Source organism: Rhea americana, unplaced genomic scaffold, assembly GCF_003343005.1.
Source record: "Rhea americana isolate MKP2758 unplaced genomic scaffold, rheAme1 scaffold_109, whole genome shotgun sequence".
In the NCBI taxonomy this organism is placed as follows: Eukaryota; Metazoa; Chordata; class Aves; order Rheiformes; family Rheidae; genus Rhea; species Rhea americana.
The window spans coordinates 261,574-282,208 of NW_028185139.1; the positions used below are offsets into that span (position 1 = coordinate 261,574).

Consider the following 20,635-nt stretch of genomic DNA (forward strand, 5'->3'; position numbering starts at 1 on the left):
CCGGCAGGCACGCACGGCTCGACCGGACTCGGAGGGCTGCGAAGGAACAACTATGCTCCCCATTGCRGAGCCTCCACCAGCAACTCGAACATCATAGTCGTCCTGGCGAAGGGCTCCAGACRCTGCCAACTTGCCCTAACAACAACCCCCAGCGCTGCCACCAGAACAAAACCTCCCAGCTCAGGTCCTCGAGCAGCATCGCTCCAAAGGAAGAGATAGGAACTAAGAAGTATGGGTGCGTCGTTGAGCTCCTAACAGACCGCGCACCGCCCCTCGCAGCGGGTCACCCTTCACACACCTCAGCCCCCGCCAGTCCGAGGGGGCGGTGCGAAATGGCGGCGGGGGGCGGGACGCAGCGCGGGGAGGGGGCGGTGCGAAATGGCGGCGGGGGCGGGTCGAGATGGCGGCGGGCGGCGATGGCGGGCGCCGTGCGCTATTTCTGCACGGCGGGCCGAGGCCTGGAGCCCTTCGTGGCGCAGGAAGTGCGGGCGCGGCTCGGCGCTACGGAGGTGAGCGGGGCGGCCAGCGGCCCGGGGGGTGGCGGGTCGCCTCAGCCCCGCCGGGGGGGCGGGGGGAGGGAAGCGTGCGCAGATACGCAGCCGCGTGCGGTGGCGCTGCTGAGGTGCTGAAGCTGCTCGTGGCAGATCGCTCTCRTTTTTTTTCTTTTTATTTATTTATCTTCCCCCGAAGGTGGACTACGTTTCAGGAAAGGTGTTCTTCACCGCAGAGGTGGAGCTGAGCGACCTGAAGAAACTGAAGTCTGGAGAGAGGTTATTTTTGCTGCTGAAGAAACGTGCCCCACTCCCTGTCTCTAGAAATAAAGGTAATTATATTTGCCTTTCCCCTCCGGTCACCCCAGCTGTCTGCACATGAGATACCCACTAGGAGCCTGAGCTAAAACCTCGTGGGTTAAATTAACTTGCAGTGGATTTCAGCAGCTGTAGTTCTAATGGAGAATAGGCAGTTTGGAAGGATCCTTCATTCAGAGAYTCCCAGATGCGTTTTTGTGCTGAAAATAGCATGAAGAAAAAATGATTCAAATAGCTAACTGTGTTAGCTCGTGTTCCGCTGGCACTGTTTGTATACGTGTGTGTATAACCCCACCTCCACCTGAAAAATTTGCCAAAACTCGACTGCAGTGCTGGGCCCGTTCGGTGTGTTATGTTTTCTGAGGCCAGGCAGACACAAACATGTGTCTTGCATCACRTAACTGTTTGGGACATGAATTTCTTGTAACTCTGAGTGCTTCAGGTCACRTCCTGTCTCAGTGTTGGAGAAGAGGGTTGGATATCAATGTACTGATGATGTTTTATCTGGGAGATTACAGGTTGTCTGTAACTTTGAGGATCCTGTCTATTTGTGGTTCTAAAACCTAAAATGAGGAATAGGGACACCTAAACTTCTTCCCTTGATCAGCTTCAAGGTTTTTATGTGAATTGACCTCTATTCTCTGGGTTTTCTTCCCTTTTATCAGAGCTACATCAACAGGACTACCCATAGGTGTAAGCTTAGGCATGCCTGAGGGACTTTGCAGGACTGAAGGCAGGTTGATCAGTAGCAWGGATAGGTTTCCTGCATTAAAGAATGAACTCACGACTCTCATTCTGAGCTGAATCTAAGTGACTCRTGTTAATATCTGTCTTTTAATCCTGGAAAGTGTTCCGGATCTTTAATCTTGGACTGAGTCCTTCTTGGGGACTGATGGGCTGGTCCTCAGTCTCTGGGAATGACTCTGGGAGCGATCTGGTCTTCTAGTGCTGCTGAATTTCTACAAATCAGAGTTGTAACCTTGCAAAACTTAGTGTTGGTTCTGCAGAGCCTGTAATCAGACTGACATATACGTCTCAGTTGATGGGGTATAGGCATGTTGGGAGCTCAGCTGTATTTGTAATGTGTGCTGCTGCAGTAGTTCCTGGGTTCAAATGTTAATGAAGTCTAAGCAGAGTCTCTGTTAACATCTGTTATTAATATGTAGAAAAGTCAAATGCTGAGACTGAACTACTTAATCTGAAACCTCTTTTTCTTTCAGGGAAAGTGTTGCATGAAATTAAAAAACTTATTGTTGAGGAACCAAGATACTGGCTTGATATTATCTCTGTTTGGAAAAAACTTCATGGACAGAAGGGGAAAAAAGATCACGTCTCTCAAGAAAATCCCTTGCCTCTCAAGAGAAGATCTGAAGAAGAGCTGAATATTGCAACTAAAAGACAGAAGACRGAGATTGTTTCCGAGGAATGTCAAGCAGGAGCTGAAGAGAGCTGTGTGGTAACAGAGAGAATTGGCGATCAGGACTTTTGGGCTGAAAGCAAGACTTCTGTAGAAGACCCTTCCAAAAGTAGTGAAGAGAAAGCCATTGAAAATGAGAAGCCTAGCTTCAGAGTTTCTTGTCGCTGTAGTGGAGCAATTGCCAAAATATTTACTTCACAGGTATGCTGAATTATCTGTGTTTTAAAAGAAATTGGTAAAAGTGGAAGGAAATTTAAATTGTGTTATTGTATGTTCTAGAATAGCAAACTAATCTAACCTCTTTGTGTATTTTCTAAAAAAAAAAAAAAAAAAAAAAAAAAGCTTTACCTTCAGTATGATGTTACCCTGAATGTTTTTCATATGAATGCCTTTTATTGAGGGTTAATACATGGAAGTAAGGCTGAGGTAGCTGGGCTTATGAAAGCTGGTGCAGTCTAAGGAGCCATCTACTAGCACCTTACAGCTACTTGAAAAGCTGTTCCAAAGATGGCAGAACCAAACTCTTCTCCTTTGTGGCAGATGGTGTAACAAGGGGCAAAAGCCACAAACTGCAGCTTGGGAAGTACAGGTTGGGTGTTGGAAAGAATTAATTCCCCCGAAGGATTGCAGAGGCCTGGGACATGTACTCAGGGGTAGGTTTTAGTCACTGGGGTGCCAGGRCTTGGCTAGATGGAACTTCAACAACACTCAGAGACCAGTGCTATTGTTGAAAGTGCTCTTTTCACCAGCACTTTTATGGTCTATGCTATATTTTCCCTATGATAAAGTAAAAAGCAATGTAGATGCAGTTTATTTACATTTCTCTTACTTGAAGGTAAGTGGTTTAACTAGTGTTTCCTCCCCCTTCCCCCTCCAGTAAGGTTAGTGCCTTGGGAAGATGGGATGCATGAGCATACCACACAAATATTTACTTAAGTTGGTAGTGTGAGTTTGACCTCTTAGTCCAAAGATAGCCAAAACTTTTTAGAGGGTATATATGTATGTTCTTGTGAGTTGTAGTTGTACACTGATAAGTTTCCCTTTAGGTACAGCAATTATAAATTGTGTGTATGTGACATGAAGATGGTTATAGATACTTGTTGTAACTTCAGCAGGACTTGAACTTCAGTCTCCCACGTTCAAGATGAGTAACAGTAATTTTGTCTTGTAGCATGTTTACTGTGTCTCTCTTGTTTTACCTTTTTGCATCTCTGCAGACCTTTGTGTAAAAAGTTCTGTAGAGATTAAAGAGAYCGTTTCTTTCCCCAAGTATTTACAAAGACTGTACAATCATAGCTGTGGTGTTGAGGTTTTTGTATGTTATATAAGGACTAAAGTGATGTCTTTCTCCCCTCAGCTGTAGTTTTCTTAATTGTGCTATTCTTATTGCCTGTGCCCTTTCTTCTCACAGGTGATTGGAAGAGCAATTGGCATAGCACTCATGAAGCAGTTTGGATGGAGGGCTGATTTACGGAATCCGGATCTAGAGGTAGTGCTCTGTCTGCTAGATGGTCTTTTGCTACTTGCAGATTTGCCTGGTATCTCTTGTGTTTTGTTTTTCCTCTTTGCACACCACCCTGGATGCTCCTTGTTTGTGTGTCTGCCACTGCATTTAACCAGAGAACATCTGGTAGCACAGAGCAAAGCTCTTCACTGACCAGTGTGCGCAGGCCTTCCAGTCCACCTAAGCTCCAGACATAAACACAGTACAGGGCCACGCTGGCCTTTCTGGTCAAGGGAAAGATCTGTCCAGGTGACAACTCAGAAGCCTGCACCCTTACAAACTTTTGGGCTCTGGCTGATTCTGTGGAAGATGGAGTTCTCCTGACCCATTGGGCAGCCAGTTGAACCTTTGCAGAGGAAGAGAAAGCAGCAAGGTCCTTTTCTTGAGGAACTCTGTGCTTGAACTCAGTTTAGGGAAGAGGTTACACCTCTATCTTCCTAGACCCGCTCTCTTGCAAGCAGCTTGCTTAAGACACCCTCCAAGGTGCAAGCTGCCTGGGACCTTAGGAAGGACTTACTGCTCTCAACAAGCTTTCTGCATCTTGGCATACAGAAGCTGCTGTCAGCATTGATGCTAAGAGGTCTGCGACCTTCCATGAAAGCTTGGTTCATTCACTGGTTCTGTTTTTCCCAGGCTGTGCATCAAATAAGGYTTTGAAAGAGGAATAGAGGGCTTATTCCTTGCTTGGTCAGATTTTTGCTYTGAAACTGTTCAAGTGCTGAGGACTAGGATTCTTCAAAAATAGTATGTTTTCCTTTGGGCTTCCTGGGGAGCGATTGCAGTCATGCCATACCAGTTGGAGAGCTTAGAGCCTTCTCTTTTGGGGATATTGCCTATGGCATAGGAGGACAAGCCCTTGAAGCTATCTGTATTTYTGGAAGTGTTACCCACCTCTGCCTCCTATCTATAATGCTTGTTAAAGGCACTAGTTTGAAGAAGAGAGGGGAAGTGGGGAGGGATATGAATGATAATCAGCAGTTTTCAATGAACTTTCTTCCTGGTGCCAGTGTATACAGTGAACTATCTTCTGCTTAGAGTAAATGGTTTTACAATTAAAGATATCCTTTTGACGTTACAAAAAATTGGCTTCCTTAAAGACTTCAGTTCTTACACCTAGTGTGATTTCTTCCAGTTATAATATTTTCTAAAGCATGTATTTTTATTCTTAATCTAGGATCAGGCATTCCTAGAAACATCAAGTCTGATTTAAAGGAGCTAAATTTACATCATGTCCAGTTAAGGGAGTCCAATGTTCCTGTGCTTGTTTTCTGTCTTTCAGATTGGAGTACATCTAAATGACATTCACTCTGTTGTGGGGATTCCTCTTTTCAGGTAGGCATTCTTATCACCAGGTTTGTTTTGGCAGTACCAGAACAAGTATAATTTCTAAATGGTCTTATTGTCCACTATGAATACTTATTTTTCTGGATTGATATTCACTGGACAGTTGTGTGGTCTGTCAGGAGCTTACCTGAGCATGTAGACCAGACTTTSCAGTGAGTTAGTAGATGAAAGCAGACTGTCTTTCTGTTTACAGATCTGAGAAGTCCACTTTCATTGGTCTTTCATGTTATATGGGATTTTCTGGCTTGGTTGTACCATCGTCTTACGTTGCTTTTACTTTCTGCAGGCTTCCACTGGCAAACAGGGAGTATATCCAAACAGCGGGACTGCGATCAACGATTGCATGGGCCATGGCATCTCTGGCTGAAATCAGTGTAAGTGAATGTTCATGGCAACAGTATAGAGACCCAAATAAAGAGCCTTGCTACCAGTCAAGGCCAAAGCTGCAAGACTGAAAAAGTATTAAGGTTTTATATCTGTGCTCTGATCCGACTAGTTTTGAAACTCAACACCAGTACTACATTAAGTGTCACCTCAAGACTGGAAGCATTTGATGTGTTGTCTGTAATGCAGTTATTCATRCTTTTTACTATATTGTCTTACAATTTTGGTGCGGTAAAGCAGTGATCATTGCTGCCCTTGTTGAGTTCTGTGGTAATTTATAGGTGATGAGCACAYTGGAGTGGGTTTTGTATTGTGAGAGCAGTCTGTTATCTTGCTTGGGATGCAATAAATGCTTTTATTTTTGCAGGCTGGTGCCTTTGTACTGGATCCCATGTGTGGGTTAGGAACAATACTGTTGGAAGCTGCGAAAGAGTGGCCTGTAAGTGTGACAGTTGCRTTAGGTGGGACCCTTGCAAGACTTCTTATAGTTGCATCAGGAAAAATCTGTGTCATAGTTATACTAAAGTSCATGTTCTTAGTGGAAAATTGGAACCAAATGGGTCTTTCTAGGCAGTTAAAATTTGCTTTAGTACAGACATTCCTCCATGTGAGTGTAAAACAGTCCTACACATTTGTATGGAAGGTTGCTGAGAGCCCTGTATTTGTGCAGGGTTTGAGTCAACCATGGGCTTTCTTTTAAAATGCCTGGGCTTGTCATGGGAATGGAGGTGTCGGTGGGACAGTACAAGGAGTACGCTGCATTACAGGCAGTGCAGTTATCCATGAGTAGCTTGGATCCTGCTGTTAGGACATAGACCCTGTGTTTCTCTAAACTGCTGGTCTCTTGAGCAGCAGAGAACATGAAGGAAGTGAAGAAGTCATGAATTTCCCCTCTTTCTCCAACATCTTGGTCTATATATTGCTCTCGTGTAATAGTAATGCATCTTCCCAGCAAGGCGTTTGTACTGACAGAGCTGTGAAACAAAACAGTTTTATGGAGAATTTATAAAATACATCTGTTTGTCAATTACAATGCTCTTCCCTTTTTCTCTGAACAGGAAGCCTGTTACTGGGGTACTGATATAAGTGATTCACAGWTAGAGGGTGCATATGTGAATATTAGGACTGCAGGTCTGACAGATAAGATTGCATTACTTAAAGCTTCTGTGAAAGGTACGTCTATAAATGCTCAAAGTGAGGCATGTTTAGTCTCTTGTGGTTCTGGGATTATACAGGTAGTATAGTTGTTGAGATGATCTGTATTAGAGCTAACTTTCAACAAATAACTGAGAGGTTACTCTTAATCCTTATGACTGGATACATGTTCTGTCCCCCTCTGAACTTTGGCAAGAATAAACTCAGCAAGAGGCAATAAAAATRATTTTCAGATATGGGCAATAATTTTATATCTTAATGGGAAATTTGCAACCACAAAGAGTACTTGCCATATAAGAGGGTTTTTTTTTTTTGTATGTTATGGGAACACAGTAAAGGCAAATCTAAACATAGTGTGGCTTGTAATTTAAATTTACTAAATGAGTAACAGCAGGGGCTCCTAAAGCWTGGTGTTGAATTATTACTGTTTTGCAGTGGGTGTACTTTAAATGATGGTGGCTCTTTCTTGGAAGAGGGAATCAGTTTCCTCTCAGTTTGTTAACTAGTCTGGGAAGAAGGTAGTTGTTTTATGACCTTTTTCTGGATGTCAGAGCCTGTATTTGAATTAGTCTGATGTGAAATTTGTGCTAGATGGAAGCCAGCTGTTCCTGTGCATGGATGGGTGGAGTATAAATGTTTCTCTTTCTTTGCAATATTTATTTCTTATTAGAATGATCARTTGTAAAGCCCTGATGGAGCTTGACTTTCAGGACTTACTCTGTCAGGCTTTCTGTATGCTGAACAGTTATAGCTGGTGTTTTAGGTACAAGTCTGAAGCTGTTATTYCTGCATGTTTTGTGAAGGACTCTAGGTAACTTGTCCTTCCAATTGTAGATAAAATGTTTTACTGTAAATACTGATCAAAGGATGATTCAAGAAACACCTCTAGCTATTCTGGAAAAGCTGGCATGGAATCACAGCAGGTGTTAGGTGTGGGGGAAAATGGGGACCTCCTAGGAGTTTTTAGTACAACTTTTTTGTTCAGGGCAGGGCTGACACCAAAGCTGGATTAGGTTGCTCAGTTTTGAGCTTCCCCAGGGATGRGGAACCTGCAGTCTCTTCATTCAACCTGCTGGCTACCCTCTGACCAGCACARCCCACTATGTGGCTGGCCTTTGTCACAGCAAGGGTGTTCTGCTGGGTTATGGTTGACTACTTCATCAGGAGTTCACAGGTCCTGTGTAGCTGCTCCCCAGCCAGTGGGCTGCCAGCCTGGACCCACCAACATATCTGTCCTTCTCACAAAGCTGGTAGAGAAAACTATCCCTGGAGGGAGGCAGACTTAACATTTGGTTCCTTGCTGCCAACATCATTCATTTGAACATCTGCACTACGTAAAGTGCTTGCAAGCTTAACTCCTTTCCCACGCTTTGCATGTAAAGGTTTACTGTGTATTGAGAAGCAGCAATTAGTTTGGAAACATCCCATTTTGGAGAGTCTTACCGATGATGCAGCCTATCACCAGTAACAGAATTTGTGAGCTAAACYGTGCTCTCACACCACTCTTTACCAGTCTGCACTGGGTTAGTAGTGTGTGGGATTGGCTTCATAGCACTGTTTATGTGGATAAATAGTCTTTCAGAAGGAGATACGAATCTGGGTGCGTAACCTTTGGAAGAGATGGCAGATGGCTTTATAAGGTGAATGACAGTGTAGCTCCTGTTCGTTTTTTGGCTAGTCGAATGTAAAGACCTGCCTTTATTCTACAGCATTGCCATTGTCTTCAGAAAGCTTTGATGCTGTGATTTCGGATATTCCATTTGGGAAGAAGTTCAAGATCACAAAAGACATACCGCTCCTGCCGGATATTCTCCAGGAGATGGAGAGGTATGTGTGGTGTTTGACATGCTTGGGGTGTGGTGTAATGTAATGATGGTTTGCAATCCTAAGTATTTGGTCAGCTTCAAATTTGCTCTATTCGAAACACTSTCTGGCTCTGTAACCTGATCCTCTGAGGGCTATGGAAGTCTGAAGTTTTTCTTTACTTGTCCCTTAAAAGCTCTTAGGGCTTGTCTTGCAAGCTGTGGAAGTGCTGGTGGCAGCACAGGCTGCTAAAGGGTGAGCATGTTGCTTGAGCTGTGCTCACAAGCATTCCTCACAAATCATGATGGACATGCTTTAGACAGAGAAAAGTAAAAGAAGGAAGAACAGATTTTTGAGAAAGAGGAGAGGATATACGTAGCCAAACTTGAAGTACAGCTAGGTAAGTTAAGCAGTAATCCTTTTTCTTGAGATCTGCTTGTATTAAATCATAAATTTTCATTTTGAGTTCATAACCAACCTTTTTACTAGCCTACCTCATCAGGAAAGACTTTAGACCAGCAAATGGTGATATGCATGTTCCCCTCTGTTAGTGTACTGGAATACCCAACTAGCCACCTGGTTTTCTTTTAAATGCCTCCTTTTGTATCTCATGCTGTCATTTTGTGGCAGAGTTAAGCCAGGCTAATAGTGGGCTGCTCTTACCAAGCAGTTCCAACCACCTGCTCCCTTGCATTTCTTGGCTGAAAGCAAGGTCTTTCTGCAAGGTTACTTTTCAGCTGGGTATTGATCTTGCTCACCCAATACTAGGGATATAGTGGGAAGACTGTGAAGAAGGCAGGCTAGCTCCACAGAGCGTCAAGACAATCTTAGGTCAGCTTACGCTGACCATTCCTCCCTTTAGCCGTGTTAGACATTTTTACTTTCTGGTTTCACTTTCTCTGTTGGATTGTCCTAAGCAAAATATTTCCTTGGAAAGGGGGAGACGAGGAAGGGACAGTTATCTCAAGAGCCCCAYCAATAATACTTTTTCCATCTTCCTGCTGTGAACAGAGCCCATGTGGTCTCTTTTCCTCTTTCAAAGTTAAATGTAATGTTTCCTTATGTACTAAGAAATAAATAGATTGCAAACAATGGTTAATTTACCTCAGTTTCCTGAGTTTGAAAGACTTCAGTTATTAGTAGAACACTCAAAAGGCAGGCCTCTTAAAATTTCCAGAGGGAAAGGTCAGCTTCTGAATTGCCTTACACACTTAAAAAGCTCTCCCTGCTTTAATGGGAAACTGGTCCTTTGCAGACTGATGCAGGCTCAGGTCTTGCTTCTGTTAATGAGATCCCCAAAAGGGGTTTTAGAGGTGATGCTGTCCTTAATTCTTGGAAGAATTAAGTTTAAAAACTGAGTCCATCTTCTTTGCTAGCGAAATGGAAAGAACTTTTCAGGCCAGAAATGTTTGGGAGTCAGTAAAGGGCCCAGTCCTCCYGTTTAGGAAGAGTTACAAAGACAGGGGGTTCAAATACCATTTAGAGACTTAGCTTAATTCAAGCTGTGACCCTTAACACGCTTAGGCATTTTATTGGATGTCAGTGGCATCTGAAGTATCAGTAATGTTGAGTTCTGCGCAGATAAATGAATGCCAGAGGATGAACACCTAACCTTTATTTTCCTGCAAATGCTAGAGTACTTCGTGTTGGAGGGACTATTGTATTGCTGCTGAGTCAAGATCTCCGTAAGCATGTGGATGGCATTATGAAGCGTATTGAAAATGATGGGTCTCCTAAAGCTGTTCCTGATGGTGCAAGTGAAACCACTGCTGAGAAAGTTGTGAATATTGATGAGAATTCTTCCTCCGTGGTGAATGGYGTTGAAGAACCCTTTCTTAACAGTGGACAGATGTGTTTTGGGTCTCTGGTGCCAGATGGCATCTATGGGGTTAGCCTGGGAAAGACGGACGCTTTCATATACAAATACAAGAAGATCTCTACTGCTGGGAATCATTAGCTTTCTTGTGCTGTGACTCAGTGAACTTGAATCTTGATACACTTTAAAGCAGCATGGTGGTGAACCAGTGGAACTCTGCTAATCTGAGGCCTGTGCTATTTGTTAGCTCACCTTATTATACTTGGATGTGATAAGGTATTGGTTTCTCCTCCCCTCAGTATTTGGGAGAGGTAGAAGGTACCTGCTAGTGTTTTGAATGCTTTTGTTGTAAAATACTGTAACGAGTCCTCAAATCCTTGTTCAAGTAAAACTTCTCACTATCAGGAGGAGTGTCTTTGAGAGAAGGATTGTTTGCAGCAGTGTTTGTTTTTTTGTTGTTGTTTTTAATTAGTAATATTAAAGTAATAACTTTAGCAATATTTTTAGGAAGCCCTTCTTCTCTGAAGATGTCTCTAGCTCTTCGTGAGGGCTGGATGTCTGCTCTACTTCTGTGTGCATTGCAGTCTTATATTTTAAAGCTAGTTTGTGTTTGAAATGTCACTATCAGACCTATTGGAGTGGAAAATAAACTATTTTCTATATCATTTCTTTGCAGCTATAGCATGTTTCTAACAGGCCCTTTATGYTTTGCTTTAAGTATGAAGAGACATATCTCTACTGCCAGTAATGTTCTGCCTTACTTGATAATGTTACTCTAAGGGCAGTGGAAGATGGGGAAAACTTTCAGGATGAATGAATAGCTGAAGGTGATGTTTGTCTGCAAAGAGGCAATATGAAAAAACTCTCCTGAAGAGAACGAGCAAGCTTAGACATTCTTTTAGCATATGCAAAAAGTATTTTGGGGGGATGCAATCTAACTTGAGGCTTTCCCATAGCTGCTCAGCCAACAGTGAAGAATTTCTCTGTAAAATTATTGCAGATTGTTTTCAGATGATATTTTGGACAARCATTCCCAGCTTGGCAAGCTGGGATGGAATCATGCATTGTGTGCCTCTGCCATGATTAATGCAGAGACTATGTTTAACAGTGCTGGGGGGTGGGGTGGGGGGGTTCCTCTCCTCCTTCCGGATCCTGAAAAAGTGTTTTGGCTGAGTAGGGAAAGAGACTTTAACCTTTAGCTTAACTGTTTCTGGAAACTCAGACTTACTGTTGCTGAGAACTGCTTGTGGAGCCCCTCCACCTTTATACAGTGCTGAGGTGTTTTTCCCATACAATCATTGTGCTTATGGGAAGAGGCCTCAGGAGGCTTCCACAGCCTCCCTGCTGAAGCAAGATTATTGCCAGGCCTCGGTCATGTTGGCTGGGGTTTTGTCCAGCCCAGTCTTGAAAACCTTYAACGATGGAGTTCCCCGCCTGTCTAGGTACGTGACCTAGGGGAGAAGTTTTCTTAATGTATGAACCTTCCAAGCTACAATTTTTTGGCTTTTGTCCCTCGTTACGTTGTCTGACATTGCAAACACTCTGTCCTATCTATARCTCTTTCAAGTTGTTGTAGGGTCCCCTTGTATTTCCCCCCTCAGCCTTCTTTTTACCAGGCTACTAGCTCCTTTCCCGCACTGGTGCTGTGCTCTGGGGCCCTGACTGCCTTGGTAGCCTCTGCCAGGCCCTTTCTAGTTTCCCCACATCCCCCTGACCTGGAGGATCCAACACTGGACACAATCCAAGTGGGATCTCACTAGTGAACAGAAATAATATCTCTGGCCTGCTGGCCCTGTGGCTCCTCGTGCAGCCCAGAATGGGGTTTGCTTTACCTGCGGTGGGCTTATATTCAGTTTATAGTCAGCCCAATGCCAGCTGTAACCCAAACCCTTCTTGGCAGGGCTACAGCTCAGTGCAGCTCTCCCAGTGTGGCCCAATGCACTGGGTTATCCTGCCCCAGGCAGAGCTGCGTGTTTCCTTCTTGAATGTCACAAGGTTTTCTGTTGACCCAGTTCTCAAGTTGCCTGAGGCCTCTCTGGATTGAAGTTCTGCCACTCATCATGTTAGCTACCTCCCCAGTTCAGTGTCACTCATGGGGATTTGTTTGTTTGTTTGTTTGTTTTCTACCCTCTTCACCTAAGGTGGAATAAAAATTTTTATTCCACGCCTTTTTAGTGTTATATTAAATTACTGTTTAATGATCCAGCACTCAGTTTATCAAATGAAGACTCATCAAATACTGTAAATGCACTGGAGAGCATCTTTCTGTCTCAAGCTGGATATGACAGAATACAGGCTATGTAAATAGGTAAGAGGTAAASAGGTAAGTGACAGGACCGAACAGTATTTGCTGAGAAACTCTGCTCTGTGCTCAGTAGTAGAGCAAAGCGCAAAAATGTAGGGAAGACTAGCCCCAAAGCTGTGCTTAGCTTTGATTTATCCTGCTTGCTGTTTCCTGGTRTCTTGACTGTTCCCAGATCAATTAATAATTGATCTGTTGAATCTTTATCCACTTGGCATGATTGTATTTCTTTGCCTAAGTTGTCATTGATTTTTTTTTTCAGCTTTCATTTAATTGATGGTTATTGCATTAAGCTGTGATACTTCTGTTCCACCACCCCTGCCTCTCATCTCCCCTTCCTTCCTCTTCCATCCCTTTATCACCTTTCCTTTCTCTCAATTCTCCCTTCTCTTCTCAATCCTTTGCTTACAACAGTCTGTATCTGAACTTCTCCCTCACCATTACTGTGTTCATGTTTATCTTGTACCGTGCAACTTTATTGCTGAAATGGCTTCTCCAGTCATCTTGTTTCTTCAGCAGTGTCTGGTCTGCTCCTCTGCAATGTAGGCTGGACTTCCTGGACCTTCTCGGGGTCTGGCCAAGCTCTGTCCTTGTGCTCAGTAGGCGTGAAGCTGTGTTTTGGCAATGGATGGTATGCTTTGAGGACAAAGCAGCTTAGGTGGTGGCAGAGGATGGTAGTTTTGGATGAGTTATGACAGACACATCAACATGGCACAGAAGTTTGAATGCTGTCTAATGGATTGGCATGTCACTGTGATCTGTTAACTTGCATGTCACTTCAGTTAAGCAATAGAAAATGCAAAGTGTCCTCTGTTCCCTCACCACCACCACCTTCCAGCACTCCCTCCATCCTTCTGTCTTTCATGGGTAGCTCCTTGGCCCAAAGAAGATGGTTTCCCTTGGGCTCTAACCTTAGCATGCTGCATTGTCACACAGCTGTCACTGACATAAGCACTGTCCAGGCTATGACCCTCTCATGAACTTTTTCTGCTTTGCAAAAGAGCCCAGTTACAAGCCATGAAATTGCAGTCAACACAAATGCTTTTGACAGAGGCAGGTATTTTTACTACAGAGCTCGTAGCTTAACAAAGAGGCCTTCCAGGAATGGGTAGGAGTTGCTTCATCCTCGCAGTGCAGCTTGGATGCTCAGAATGGAAATCTTGGTTACTTACAAATTATACAGGAACTGCAGGTACAAAAGGGAACCAAGCTGGAGTACTGTTAGAACAAACACTCACTCCGGACACAAAAAGACACAGGCACACCCTGATTTTAAAAAGAAGGGTCTGCTGAGACAGCGGGGGGGACGACACACCAAAATCTTCCTTTAAGGTCAAGTGCAAAAGGTGCTGAATTAAAACATTATGCATGCCCTGGGGATAATTCTGACAAGTATTCATTTGGCAACAATTACTTTTCCTTGCTTTCTTTATGTACAAACACTTGAAAAAATAGAAAGAGCCCTGAATTCTTGCAATGACTTCCCTCCCCCTTGCCAACCAATGCAAGTATCTTCCTTTCCATGCACATAGCACATTGGACTGAAGCAGCTGACACTGTCTTCTGAGAGCTGTCTCCTTTTCCTCTCTCTCTCTCTCTGCTGGGCAACATAGGAGAACAGTTTGCTGGACTTGGCAAAACATGAGAAGTCTGATTTTTGAAGAATCAAGTTTTTGTGTTAATCCTCAATTTAGTTTTTGCTTCTGTTTCTTTTAGTAAGTCCTGAAAAAATACTGTCCGGTCATCACCGAGCCATGTTGGCGATGGGTGGGCAGTCATCCGGAGGAATCTCTGGCGGACTTCAGCTGCAAAATCTTGCTTCTGCTGACAAATGGATAAGCTGTGCAAAGACACCCGGCTGCTACTGTAAATCCCAAACTGCACCAAGCACAAAATATAGACCAGCTGTATCCATGTTCTACATCATCTGGAAGACTATAGATGAATTTGGGGAAACGGTTTAGATCGTATGATATGCTGGCTGCATAAGTGCACAGAGATATAGTGCAAAACATTCCTGTAAGTGAAACAATCACATTGGTATTTTGAGATGTAGCATAGAGTGAATAACAAAACAAATGCTGAGCCTTTACTAATCAAATAACTTGCACCCAGTTTTGTTGATCTAARTTATCTTGGGTTGCACATAAAGTTTTAGTGTTACCCAATTATGCAAGACCGAGCCCTCCCTCTGTGCTTGTGAATTGCATCTCATGAACTTCCTGGTTACTACATTTCAGAATAAAAATCTTTTCTATGACTTTAGTCATGTCTCTGTTCTGCCCTTACAAACAGAGCAAGGTAGCTAAAGCCTCCATCTGTGATCTGATCTGATCCATGTGACAAGACAGCACCAAGGAAGCTAGGCTTGTCACGCAGGTTCTTCTCTGTGGGAGCGGTGCCTGCTGTACACCTCCGAGGAGCTAGGAAAAACTGTGTTGCACGTGCTTCTTGTAACCTGATCTGAAGGTTATTGTGCAGGTAACCTACCTCTGTCTATGGCCCTTGCCAGCCTCCCCCAACACACCTCTGCTGAGCACTGTTTGTGCTAAATCACTGCCCAGCTGTCTGCAGGCACTCTTCTCCCAGCCTAGGCTTTCTGTTGGCTTGCTTTTCACTAGGCTGTTTTTCATTAGGAGCGCTATTAGCCATGCACAACAAGCCCTTCCTTGGGTCAGTGCCTTCCAAACTTGCTTAAAAAAATATGCTGTGCTTTTTAGGTGCTCAAATCAAAATATTTCCTGTGGCACAAGAGAAAGCGTTATGCTTATCCTTATGAGTTTGGATGCTTCAAATGTCTGCTGTCTTCTTTTGGGGAGACTTCTATCTCTTCTCTCTCTCCCTCCCTGACTATCTTGATTTTTTTTAACTAACATTTTTTTTTGAAATGTAACCCCCTACTCTATTTCCTATTACTTAAGGAATTGTATAGTCAAACACAAGGACTGAAAACTGCAGCAAGGGACCCTTTCCAGTCTCAAATACAAAGAGATCACTTTATATATAAAGGGACGGGGTATTGTTTTAGCCCTGCAGTCCTTCCCTGCTGTTGCATGAAGGTTATAAATTTTTTCACAGGTTTTTTGTTTCTAATTATTGGATGTTACACTTGTCTGAGTAAGCAGCTCACTTCATGCAAGGGACAATAACTGGAGATCAGAAGGAAAGGTGTGCTCTGCTTACTGGCATCAYGCTGCCTGCCCAAGGGGAACCTGGTGAAGCCTTCACCTGTGATTAGCATGCCAGAGCGATGCATTACCTGTCATCAGGAACAGAAGGCCTGCAACGTGCTGGGTGAGGCTTTCTTCCCAAAAGAAGCTGAATGCTGCTACGATACACCCACAGAGAAGAACTGCTGCAGCCATGCCCAGGAAACYGGCTGTGATTCTTCTTAAGTCTGCTTCCACCAAAAACAAGAAATACAGAKGGGGCAATGCAATGGTTATGCCTTCCCTTGCAGAAAGAAGGGGAATGATACCTAGGTATAGCCACAAGCTCAGCTGGTGGGGCTGGGCAGACCCACAGGAAGAGTAACTTCACACCTGCAAGTACCTTTAAGTAGAAGGTGATCTTTTCTAGGACCGAAACAGCTAGCCTGTTTCCTAGTTGTGCTGTAAACTTCCCAGTATTAGGTGAAGCTTCAGCCATACATAGCATTCAGGATGCGGGTGAAGCATGGATTTATGTAGACACACAGTGATATTTTCCTGTTTGTTCTCTGTTTCATTCTAGAGCTGCTTTAAATACAACTTGGATAGGCAGAAAAGGTCTTGCTCCACTTTCTAAATGCTGATTTCCTTGCAGACGGGTTCTGCCATCATTGTTTAGCATGTGGTTTCTGACATGAGCTTCTGAAACATCTGCTACTGGATGTTTTCCAGAGACAACAAARCACAGGATTTTGACCCAACATCTGCATGCACTTGGGGAGGTGAGGGGAGAAGTGGCTAAGGGAAGCAAGCTTACATGCAACAAGCTTAAAATTTGTTGTGCGCAGCATTAGCGCTTTCCTGGAATGATTGTGATTTAATAGAAATGAGGGTGAAGCTGGCTGCTGGCTGGGCCCTGCTAGGACCCTGCTTCCTCAGCCCCTTCCTCTGCRAACTACCATCCCATTGCTGCCTTTCCCACGTGAAACGGGAGGCGTGTGGCAGTGACCTCCCCGGGGAGGAGCAGGCCGCGCTGAGCACTTACGGAGCAGATGCCACTCATCTTGCTGGATCACCTTTGTCAGGTTGAAGGGGACGTTGTGCAAGCGAATCGGCTGGGAGAAGTGGTACTTGATAGCGGTGCAYCTCTGAGCGACGCCTGCCGGAGAGGAAGACGAGGCACTCCCAGACCAGGTAACCAAAAAAAAAAGCCCTCATCTCCCCTCAAAGCACCACGAGTCAGCCTGTTTCCTCACAGCTTGTCCTTGTCACCTTGTCCTCGCCCTCCCCTGCCCTATGCCGTGTGCTCAGCTCCTGCCCTTTCCTTTCTTCTCTGAATACTCAGCTCTAGTCTGTGTCACCAACGCCAGCACCTGCGACCTGGCTCCTTTGGAGACCACCGTTGGCCCACTGCACTTGGGAAACGTCACCCGTGATACAAGAGCCTTAATTTTCCCCCAGCCMTGCCAAATAAAGGGATCCTGCTTCTCTCTGACAGACGAGAAGTGTTCCCAGACCGGCATGTAGGAACAGGGGCAAAAAAGCTTACTCCCAGGCTGCTGAGTAAGGGCAGTCAACGCGTTGCTGCTCCTCGTGCGCTGAACTCATGCCTTTCCTGGCAAAGACAAAACCTCCCCAGAAAAGGCCTGCGCTGCAGCACAAGAAACCATGCTCTGACTAATGCAAAGGCGCGGGCAGGGTTCCTGGGGAAGTGGCTATTGCTAATCTCTTCCAAGTAGTCCACGGTGGCTGGTGGCAGCACTGGCTGAGCTACTCATTGTCACCAGTGAATTTGCRGGGAAGAGGGGGGAAGACGCACTGGATTTTGAATGGGCACTAAGTTTTGCAAGAGCAGAGGCCAAAAAAAGAGAGGGGGGGGGGTAGAACTGGCTGGATTCCAGCTGCCACATGACGTGCCAGTGACAGATACCCTGAAACAGCCGCTGCCTGGCAAGTGCCGCAGGGTTGTGCCATTCCTCGTGCCCACGGGGATCGCTGCCCCGAAGCGCCCTTTCCCTATTTGAGACATTTTTGCCTGCCTTTGTTCTTAGCGGAGCAAGCGCCAGCACRAGCTGTCGCTATCTCTGGGCTGTCTGCATTATCATCCTGGAAAGATAAAGGCGTTTTTCTTCTAGGGCAAAGCACAACTCTGTGTGTCTATGTGCGCACACAACTGTGAAGCGTAATGGAAAATGAGGAAACGGGGAAAACAGCCAGGCTGCAGCACTGCTGTTTTACACTCTCACGTCAGTCATCCCTAAAACCTCGAGATTTAGCTCTTCTCCCTGGACCTCAGGATTGATTTCAAAAGGAGTGTGCCAGTATAGGACTGGTGTTTGTGGGGCTCATGGCTTCTCCCAGCTGGAGCCTTCCCTCATGTGTTTTCCTTGAGGGCACAATTTACAGCCACAACTAACCAACCCTGGGACCAGTACAAACCACAGTTTTTCCCCTGACCACACAGCTTTTGGCATCCCAGAAACATCTACCTGCCTCCATGTCTAAGCCTGAGGTCACACCACCATTAAGTGGATGCTCTCTGGCCCCTTGTAAGGACACCCTCCCTGTCTCCCAATCTCCTAAACAAAGAGGACCTGGGCCACCTCTGTGAATAAGGATAGATATGGTGCCTCTCCTTTTCATCTGGAACAAAAAGATGCTGGTAGAGAGGTTTGGGAGGACTCCTCCCAAAGAGAGGCAAATCGCATCAGCGCTGCCATGCTGAAGCCAAGAGGAGCCTGCCAATACACACCTGCCAAGGAGCTCCACTGCTGAGCAGCAGCCAGGATTTGGGGCTGTAGAGAACAAAGTGGCATTTTGGATCTAAGCAGCAGCAGCAGCCTGGATGGGGCATGAGCACAGTTGGCCCTGGAAATAACAACGTGGCCAGCCTCAGCAAGTATTTTTGTGGCTGGAGGGTGCAGATGACTATGGATAAGGCTTGTGATCCCTAGAGGCACAACAGTAAAATGTCACGATTCCCAACAGTGACCGGAAGAACTCTTAAAGCAAGCGCTATTTTCTGCATCTGTATTCCTCGGCACGCGTGAGCTTGGCTGAAACAGGTAGGAATTGCCGCACTAACATTTGCACCTCCAGCAGCCGAACAAAAAACTGTTCGCCTTATTCTCCATCTGGTAAATGGAGTAGGCCTTGAAAATGTTCAAGGAAAGGTGCCTGTGTTAATTCTTGCGCCTCAGACTCCCTGTGCAGCACAGCAGTGACCTCCAAAAACAGGATGGCAGAGAAAACAGCRTGGGAGCTGCTCCCTTACAAGGGGGGCTTTATTTATGCATGAAATAGGGAACGTGCCGGTACACCTTGAAGCCAAGGCATCTACTTACCCTAGAATGAAACCGTGGGCAAAACCTACGTCCCAGCGCATCACTGCGCATTCAGTAGCGTTGAACGAGAGGAAGCAGGACGGCAATTTGGCTGAAGTGTCACAAAGAGGTTTCACTCCCAGATGCAACTTTGACCCTTCTGAAAGGTGCTGAAGAAGCTCAGCCTGACTGTCTGCAGCACATGGCTACACCATCCCTCGACAGCCACATTTGATCAACGGGAGGAAAAGGAGGAAGCCGCAGAAGCCACCCCGCAGCATGGGGAATGAAATGATGCCTGTAGCCAATTTGCTCTATTTCCGAAGGTAGAGGAGAGCATGTTGCTCTTCACTCCATCTGTCTCCCTCACCACAGAGAAGTTACAGATACACCCACAGGTTTCTCTGGTAGTTATTCTACATGAACAGAGGAAGCACAGGCAGCTGCCAGGGATAGAAAGCAGGATTTAAAGGGAAAAATATCCTGCTTACTTCATTTATATCAATTTCTACCTCAGGAGAACCTGGCAAGAGCATAAAATGGGAGCAAAGATAAATCCTTTCCCCTCTATCAAGATAAAAATGAAGACTGAAAGGCAAAAGCAGGCTGCCATAAGGATATCWGTGCTCTCCAGCAGGATGTCCTCTAGCCTTTCCGGAGAGAGCTCAAACTCCCTGGCATTTCCTTCCGTAACTTGTTCACAGCTGCTGCTGCTCCCAAACTTGTAACAGAGCCCAGTCCCTTTGGATCAGCTCTTTGAGCATCTGTGGTGGCCCTCTTCAGCTAACCTACTCCTGCTGCTTTTCCTGGCTCCTCTGGCAGCAGAAAGCAGCCCCATGGGCCCCAAAGACCTGAGTCACTCGCCTGCAAAAATCACAGCAGCCCGAATCCAATTCTGACAGGTTTAAAACTGTTTTTATTTGCGATGATGTAGRAAGAGAGCAAAAGTCATAAGAACTAAGCCAAGCAGAGGACAGCTGGCCCGGGGAGGCTGGTGGGACACTACGCAAAYGCCTAGCTGTGCCCCCTACGCCTGCCAGACCACCCCATGCCCCCCGTTTCCCTCTCCGCTCCCGTCGTCGCTCATCGGAACAGGGCTGCCCCCAGCTCCGAGCCCCCGCGCGCGGTCCCGGCAGGAGGGTCCCGCGCGCCAGCAGCCGTGGCAAGGCGGGCAGACGGCGCCTCTTGGGSCGCCAGCTTCCCCCTCGCTGTATTTCTCCCCTGTCAGCGTGAGCGTGGGGAGGGGGTGCCCCAGGGCTCTGCGAGGAGGAGGTGGGCACGGGGCTCTGCCGGAGCGCGCGGGTGGTGCAGGGAGGCTGCGCTCGCCCACGCTGGGGGCGGCGGATGGGCAGGTGCCCGGTACGTGGTGGRGGGTGTGCGTGTGGGGAGGGGGATCCCCGATCCCCATGCTCAGGGACTGCAGATGAAGGGGAGGGATCCCGATTTTCATGCACCGCGGCTGCCTGTCCTCAGAGGTGCCCAGTTCCCCCCCGTGCAGGGTGCTGGCACCAGGGCAACCCCSGTGCCAGTGCCCAGGAGACGGCGTGAGGGGGCCGCTTGCACGCACCGGGAATGGCTCTAAGGGGGTCCCAGCTCCCCACGCCTGGGCACCACCCCGAGGGGGTCCCC

General features: G+C 46.0%; 2 protein-coding genes across 3 annotated transcripts; one reads left to right on the top strand and one right to left on the bottom strand.

Moving 5' to 3' along the window:
* The first annotated feature begins 372 nt into the window (after positions 1-372).
* Positions 373-14,391, top strand: THUMPD2 (THUMP domain 2 tRNA and snRNA guanosine methyltransferase). 2 transcript variants are annotated; one of them, XM_085311284.1, is made up of 10 exons: positions 373-509; positions 691-823; positions 2,030-2,427; positions 3,638-3,715; positions 5,010-5,062; positions 5,361-5,448; positions 5,826-5,897; positions 6,517-6,631; positions 8,323-8,440; positions 14,251-14,391. In XM_085311284.1, exons 1-10 carry the CDS (start codon positions 417-419, stop codon positions 14,258-14,260), a joined length of 1,158 nt encoding a protein of 385 aa, XP_085167410.1. In that variant the 5' UTR covers positions 373-416; the 3' UTR covers positions 14,261-14,391. The 2 variants fall into 2 exon arrangements, with proteins under 2 accessions (XP_085167410.1, XP_085167401.1); XM_085311275.1 differs by lacking the exon at positions 14,251-14,391 and adding an exon at positions 10,052-10,897.
* Positions 13,577-18,527, bottom strand: TMEM178A (transmembrane protein 178A). Its single transcript, XM_085311295.1, has 4 exons — positions 18,436-18,527; positions 16,729-16,842; positions 15,794-15,931; positions 13,577-14,551 (listed from the first exon to the last, which is right to left on the bottom strand). Exons 1-4 carry the CDS (start codon positions 18,497-18,499, stop codon positions 14,310-14,312), a joined length of 558 nt encoding a protein of 185 aa, XP_085167421.1. The 5' UTR covers positions 18,500-18,527; the 3' UTR covers positions 13,577-14,309.
* Positions 18,528-20,635: the final 2,108 nt, after the last annotated feature.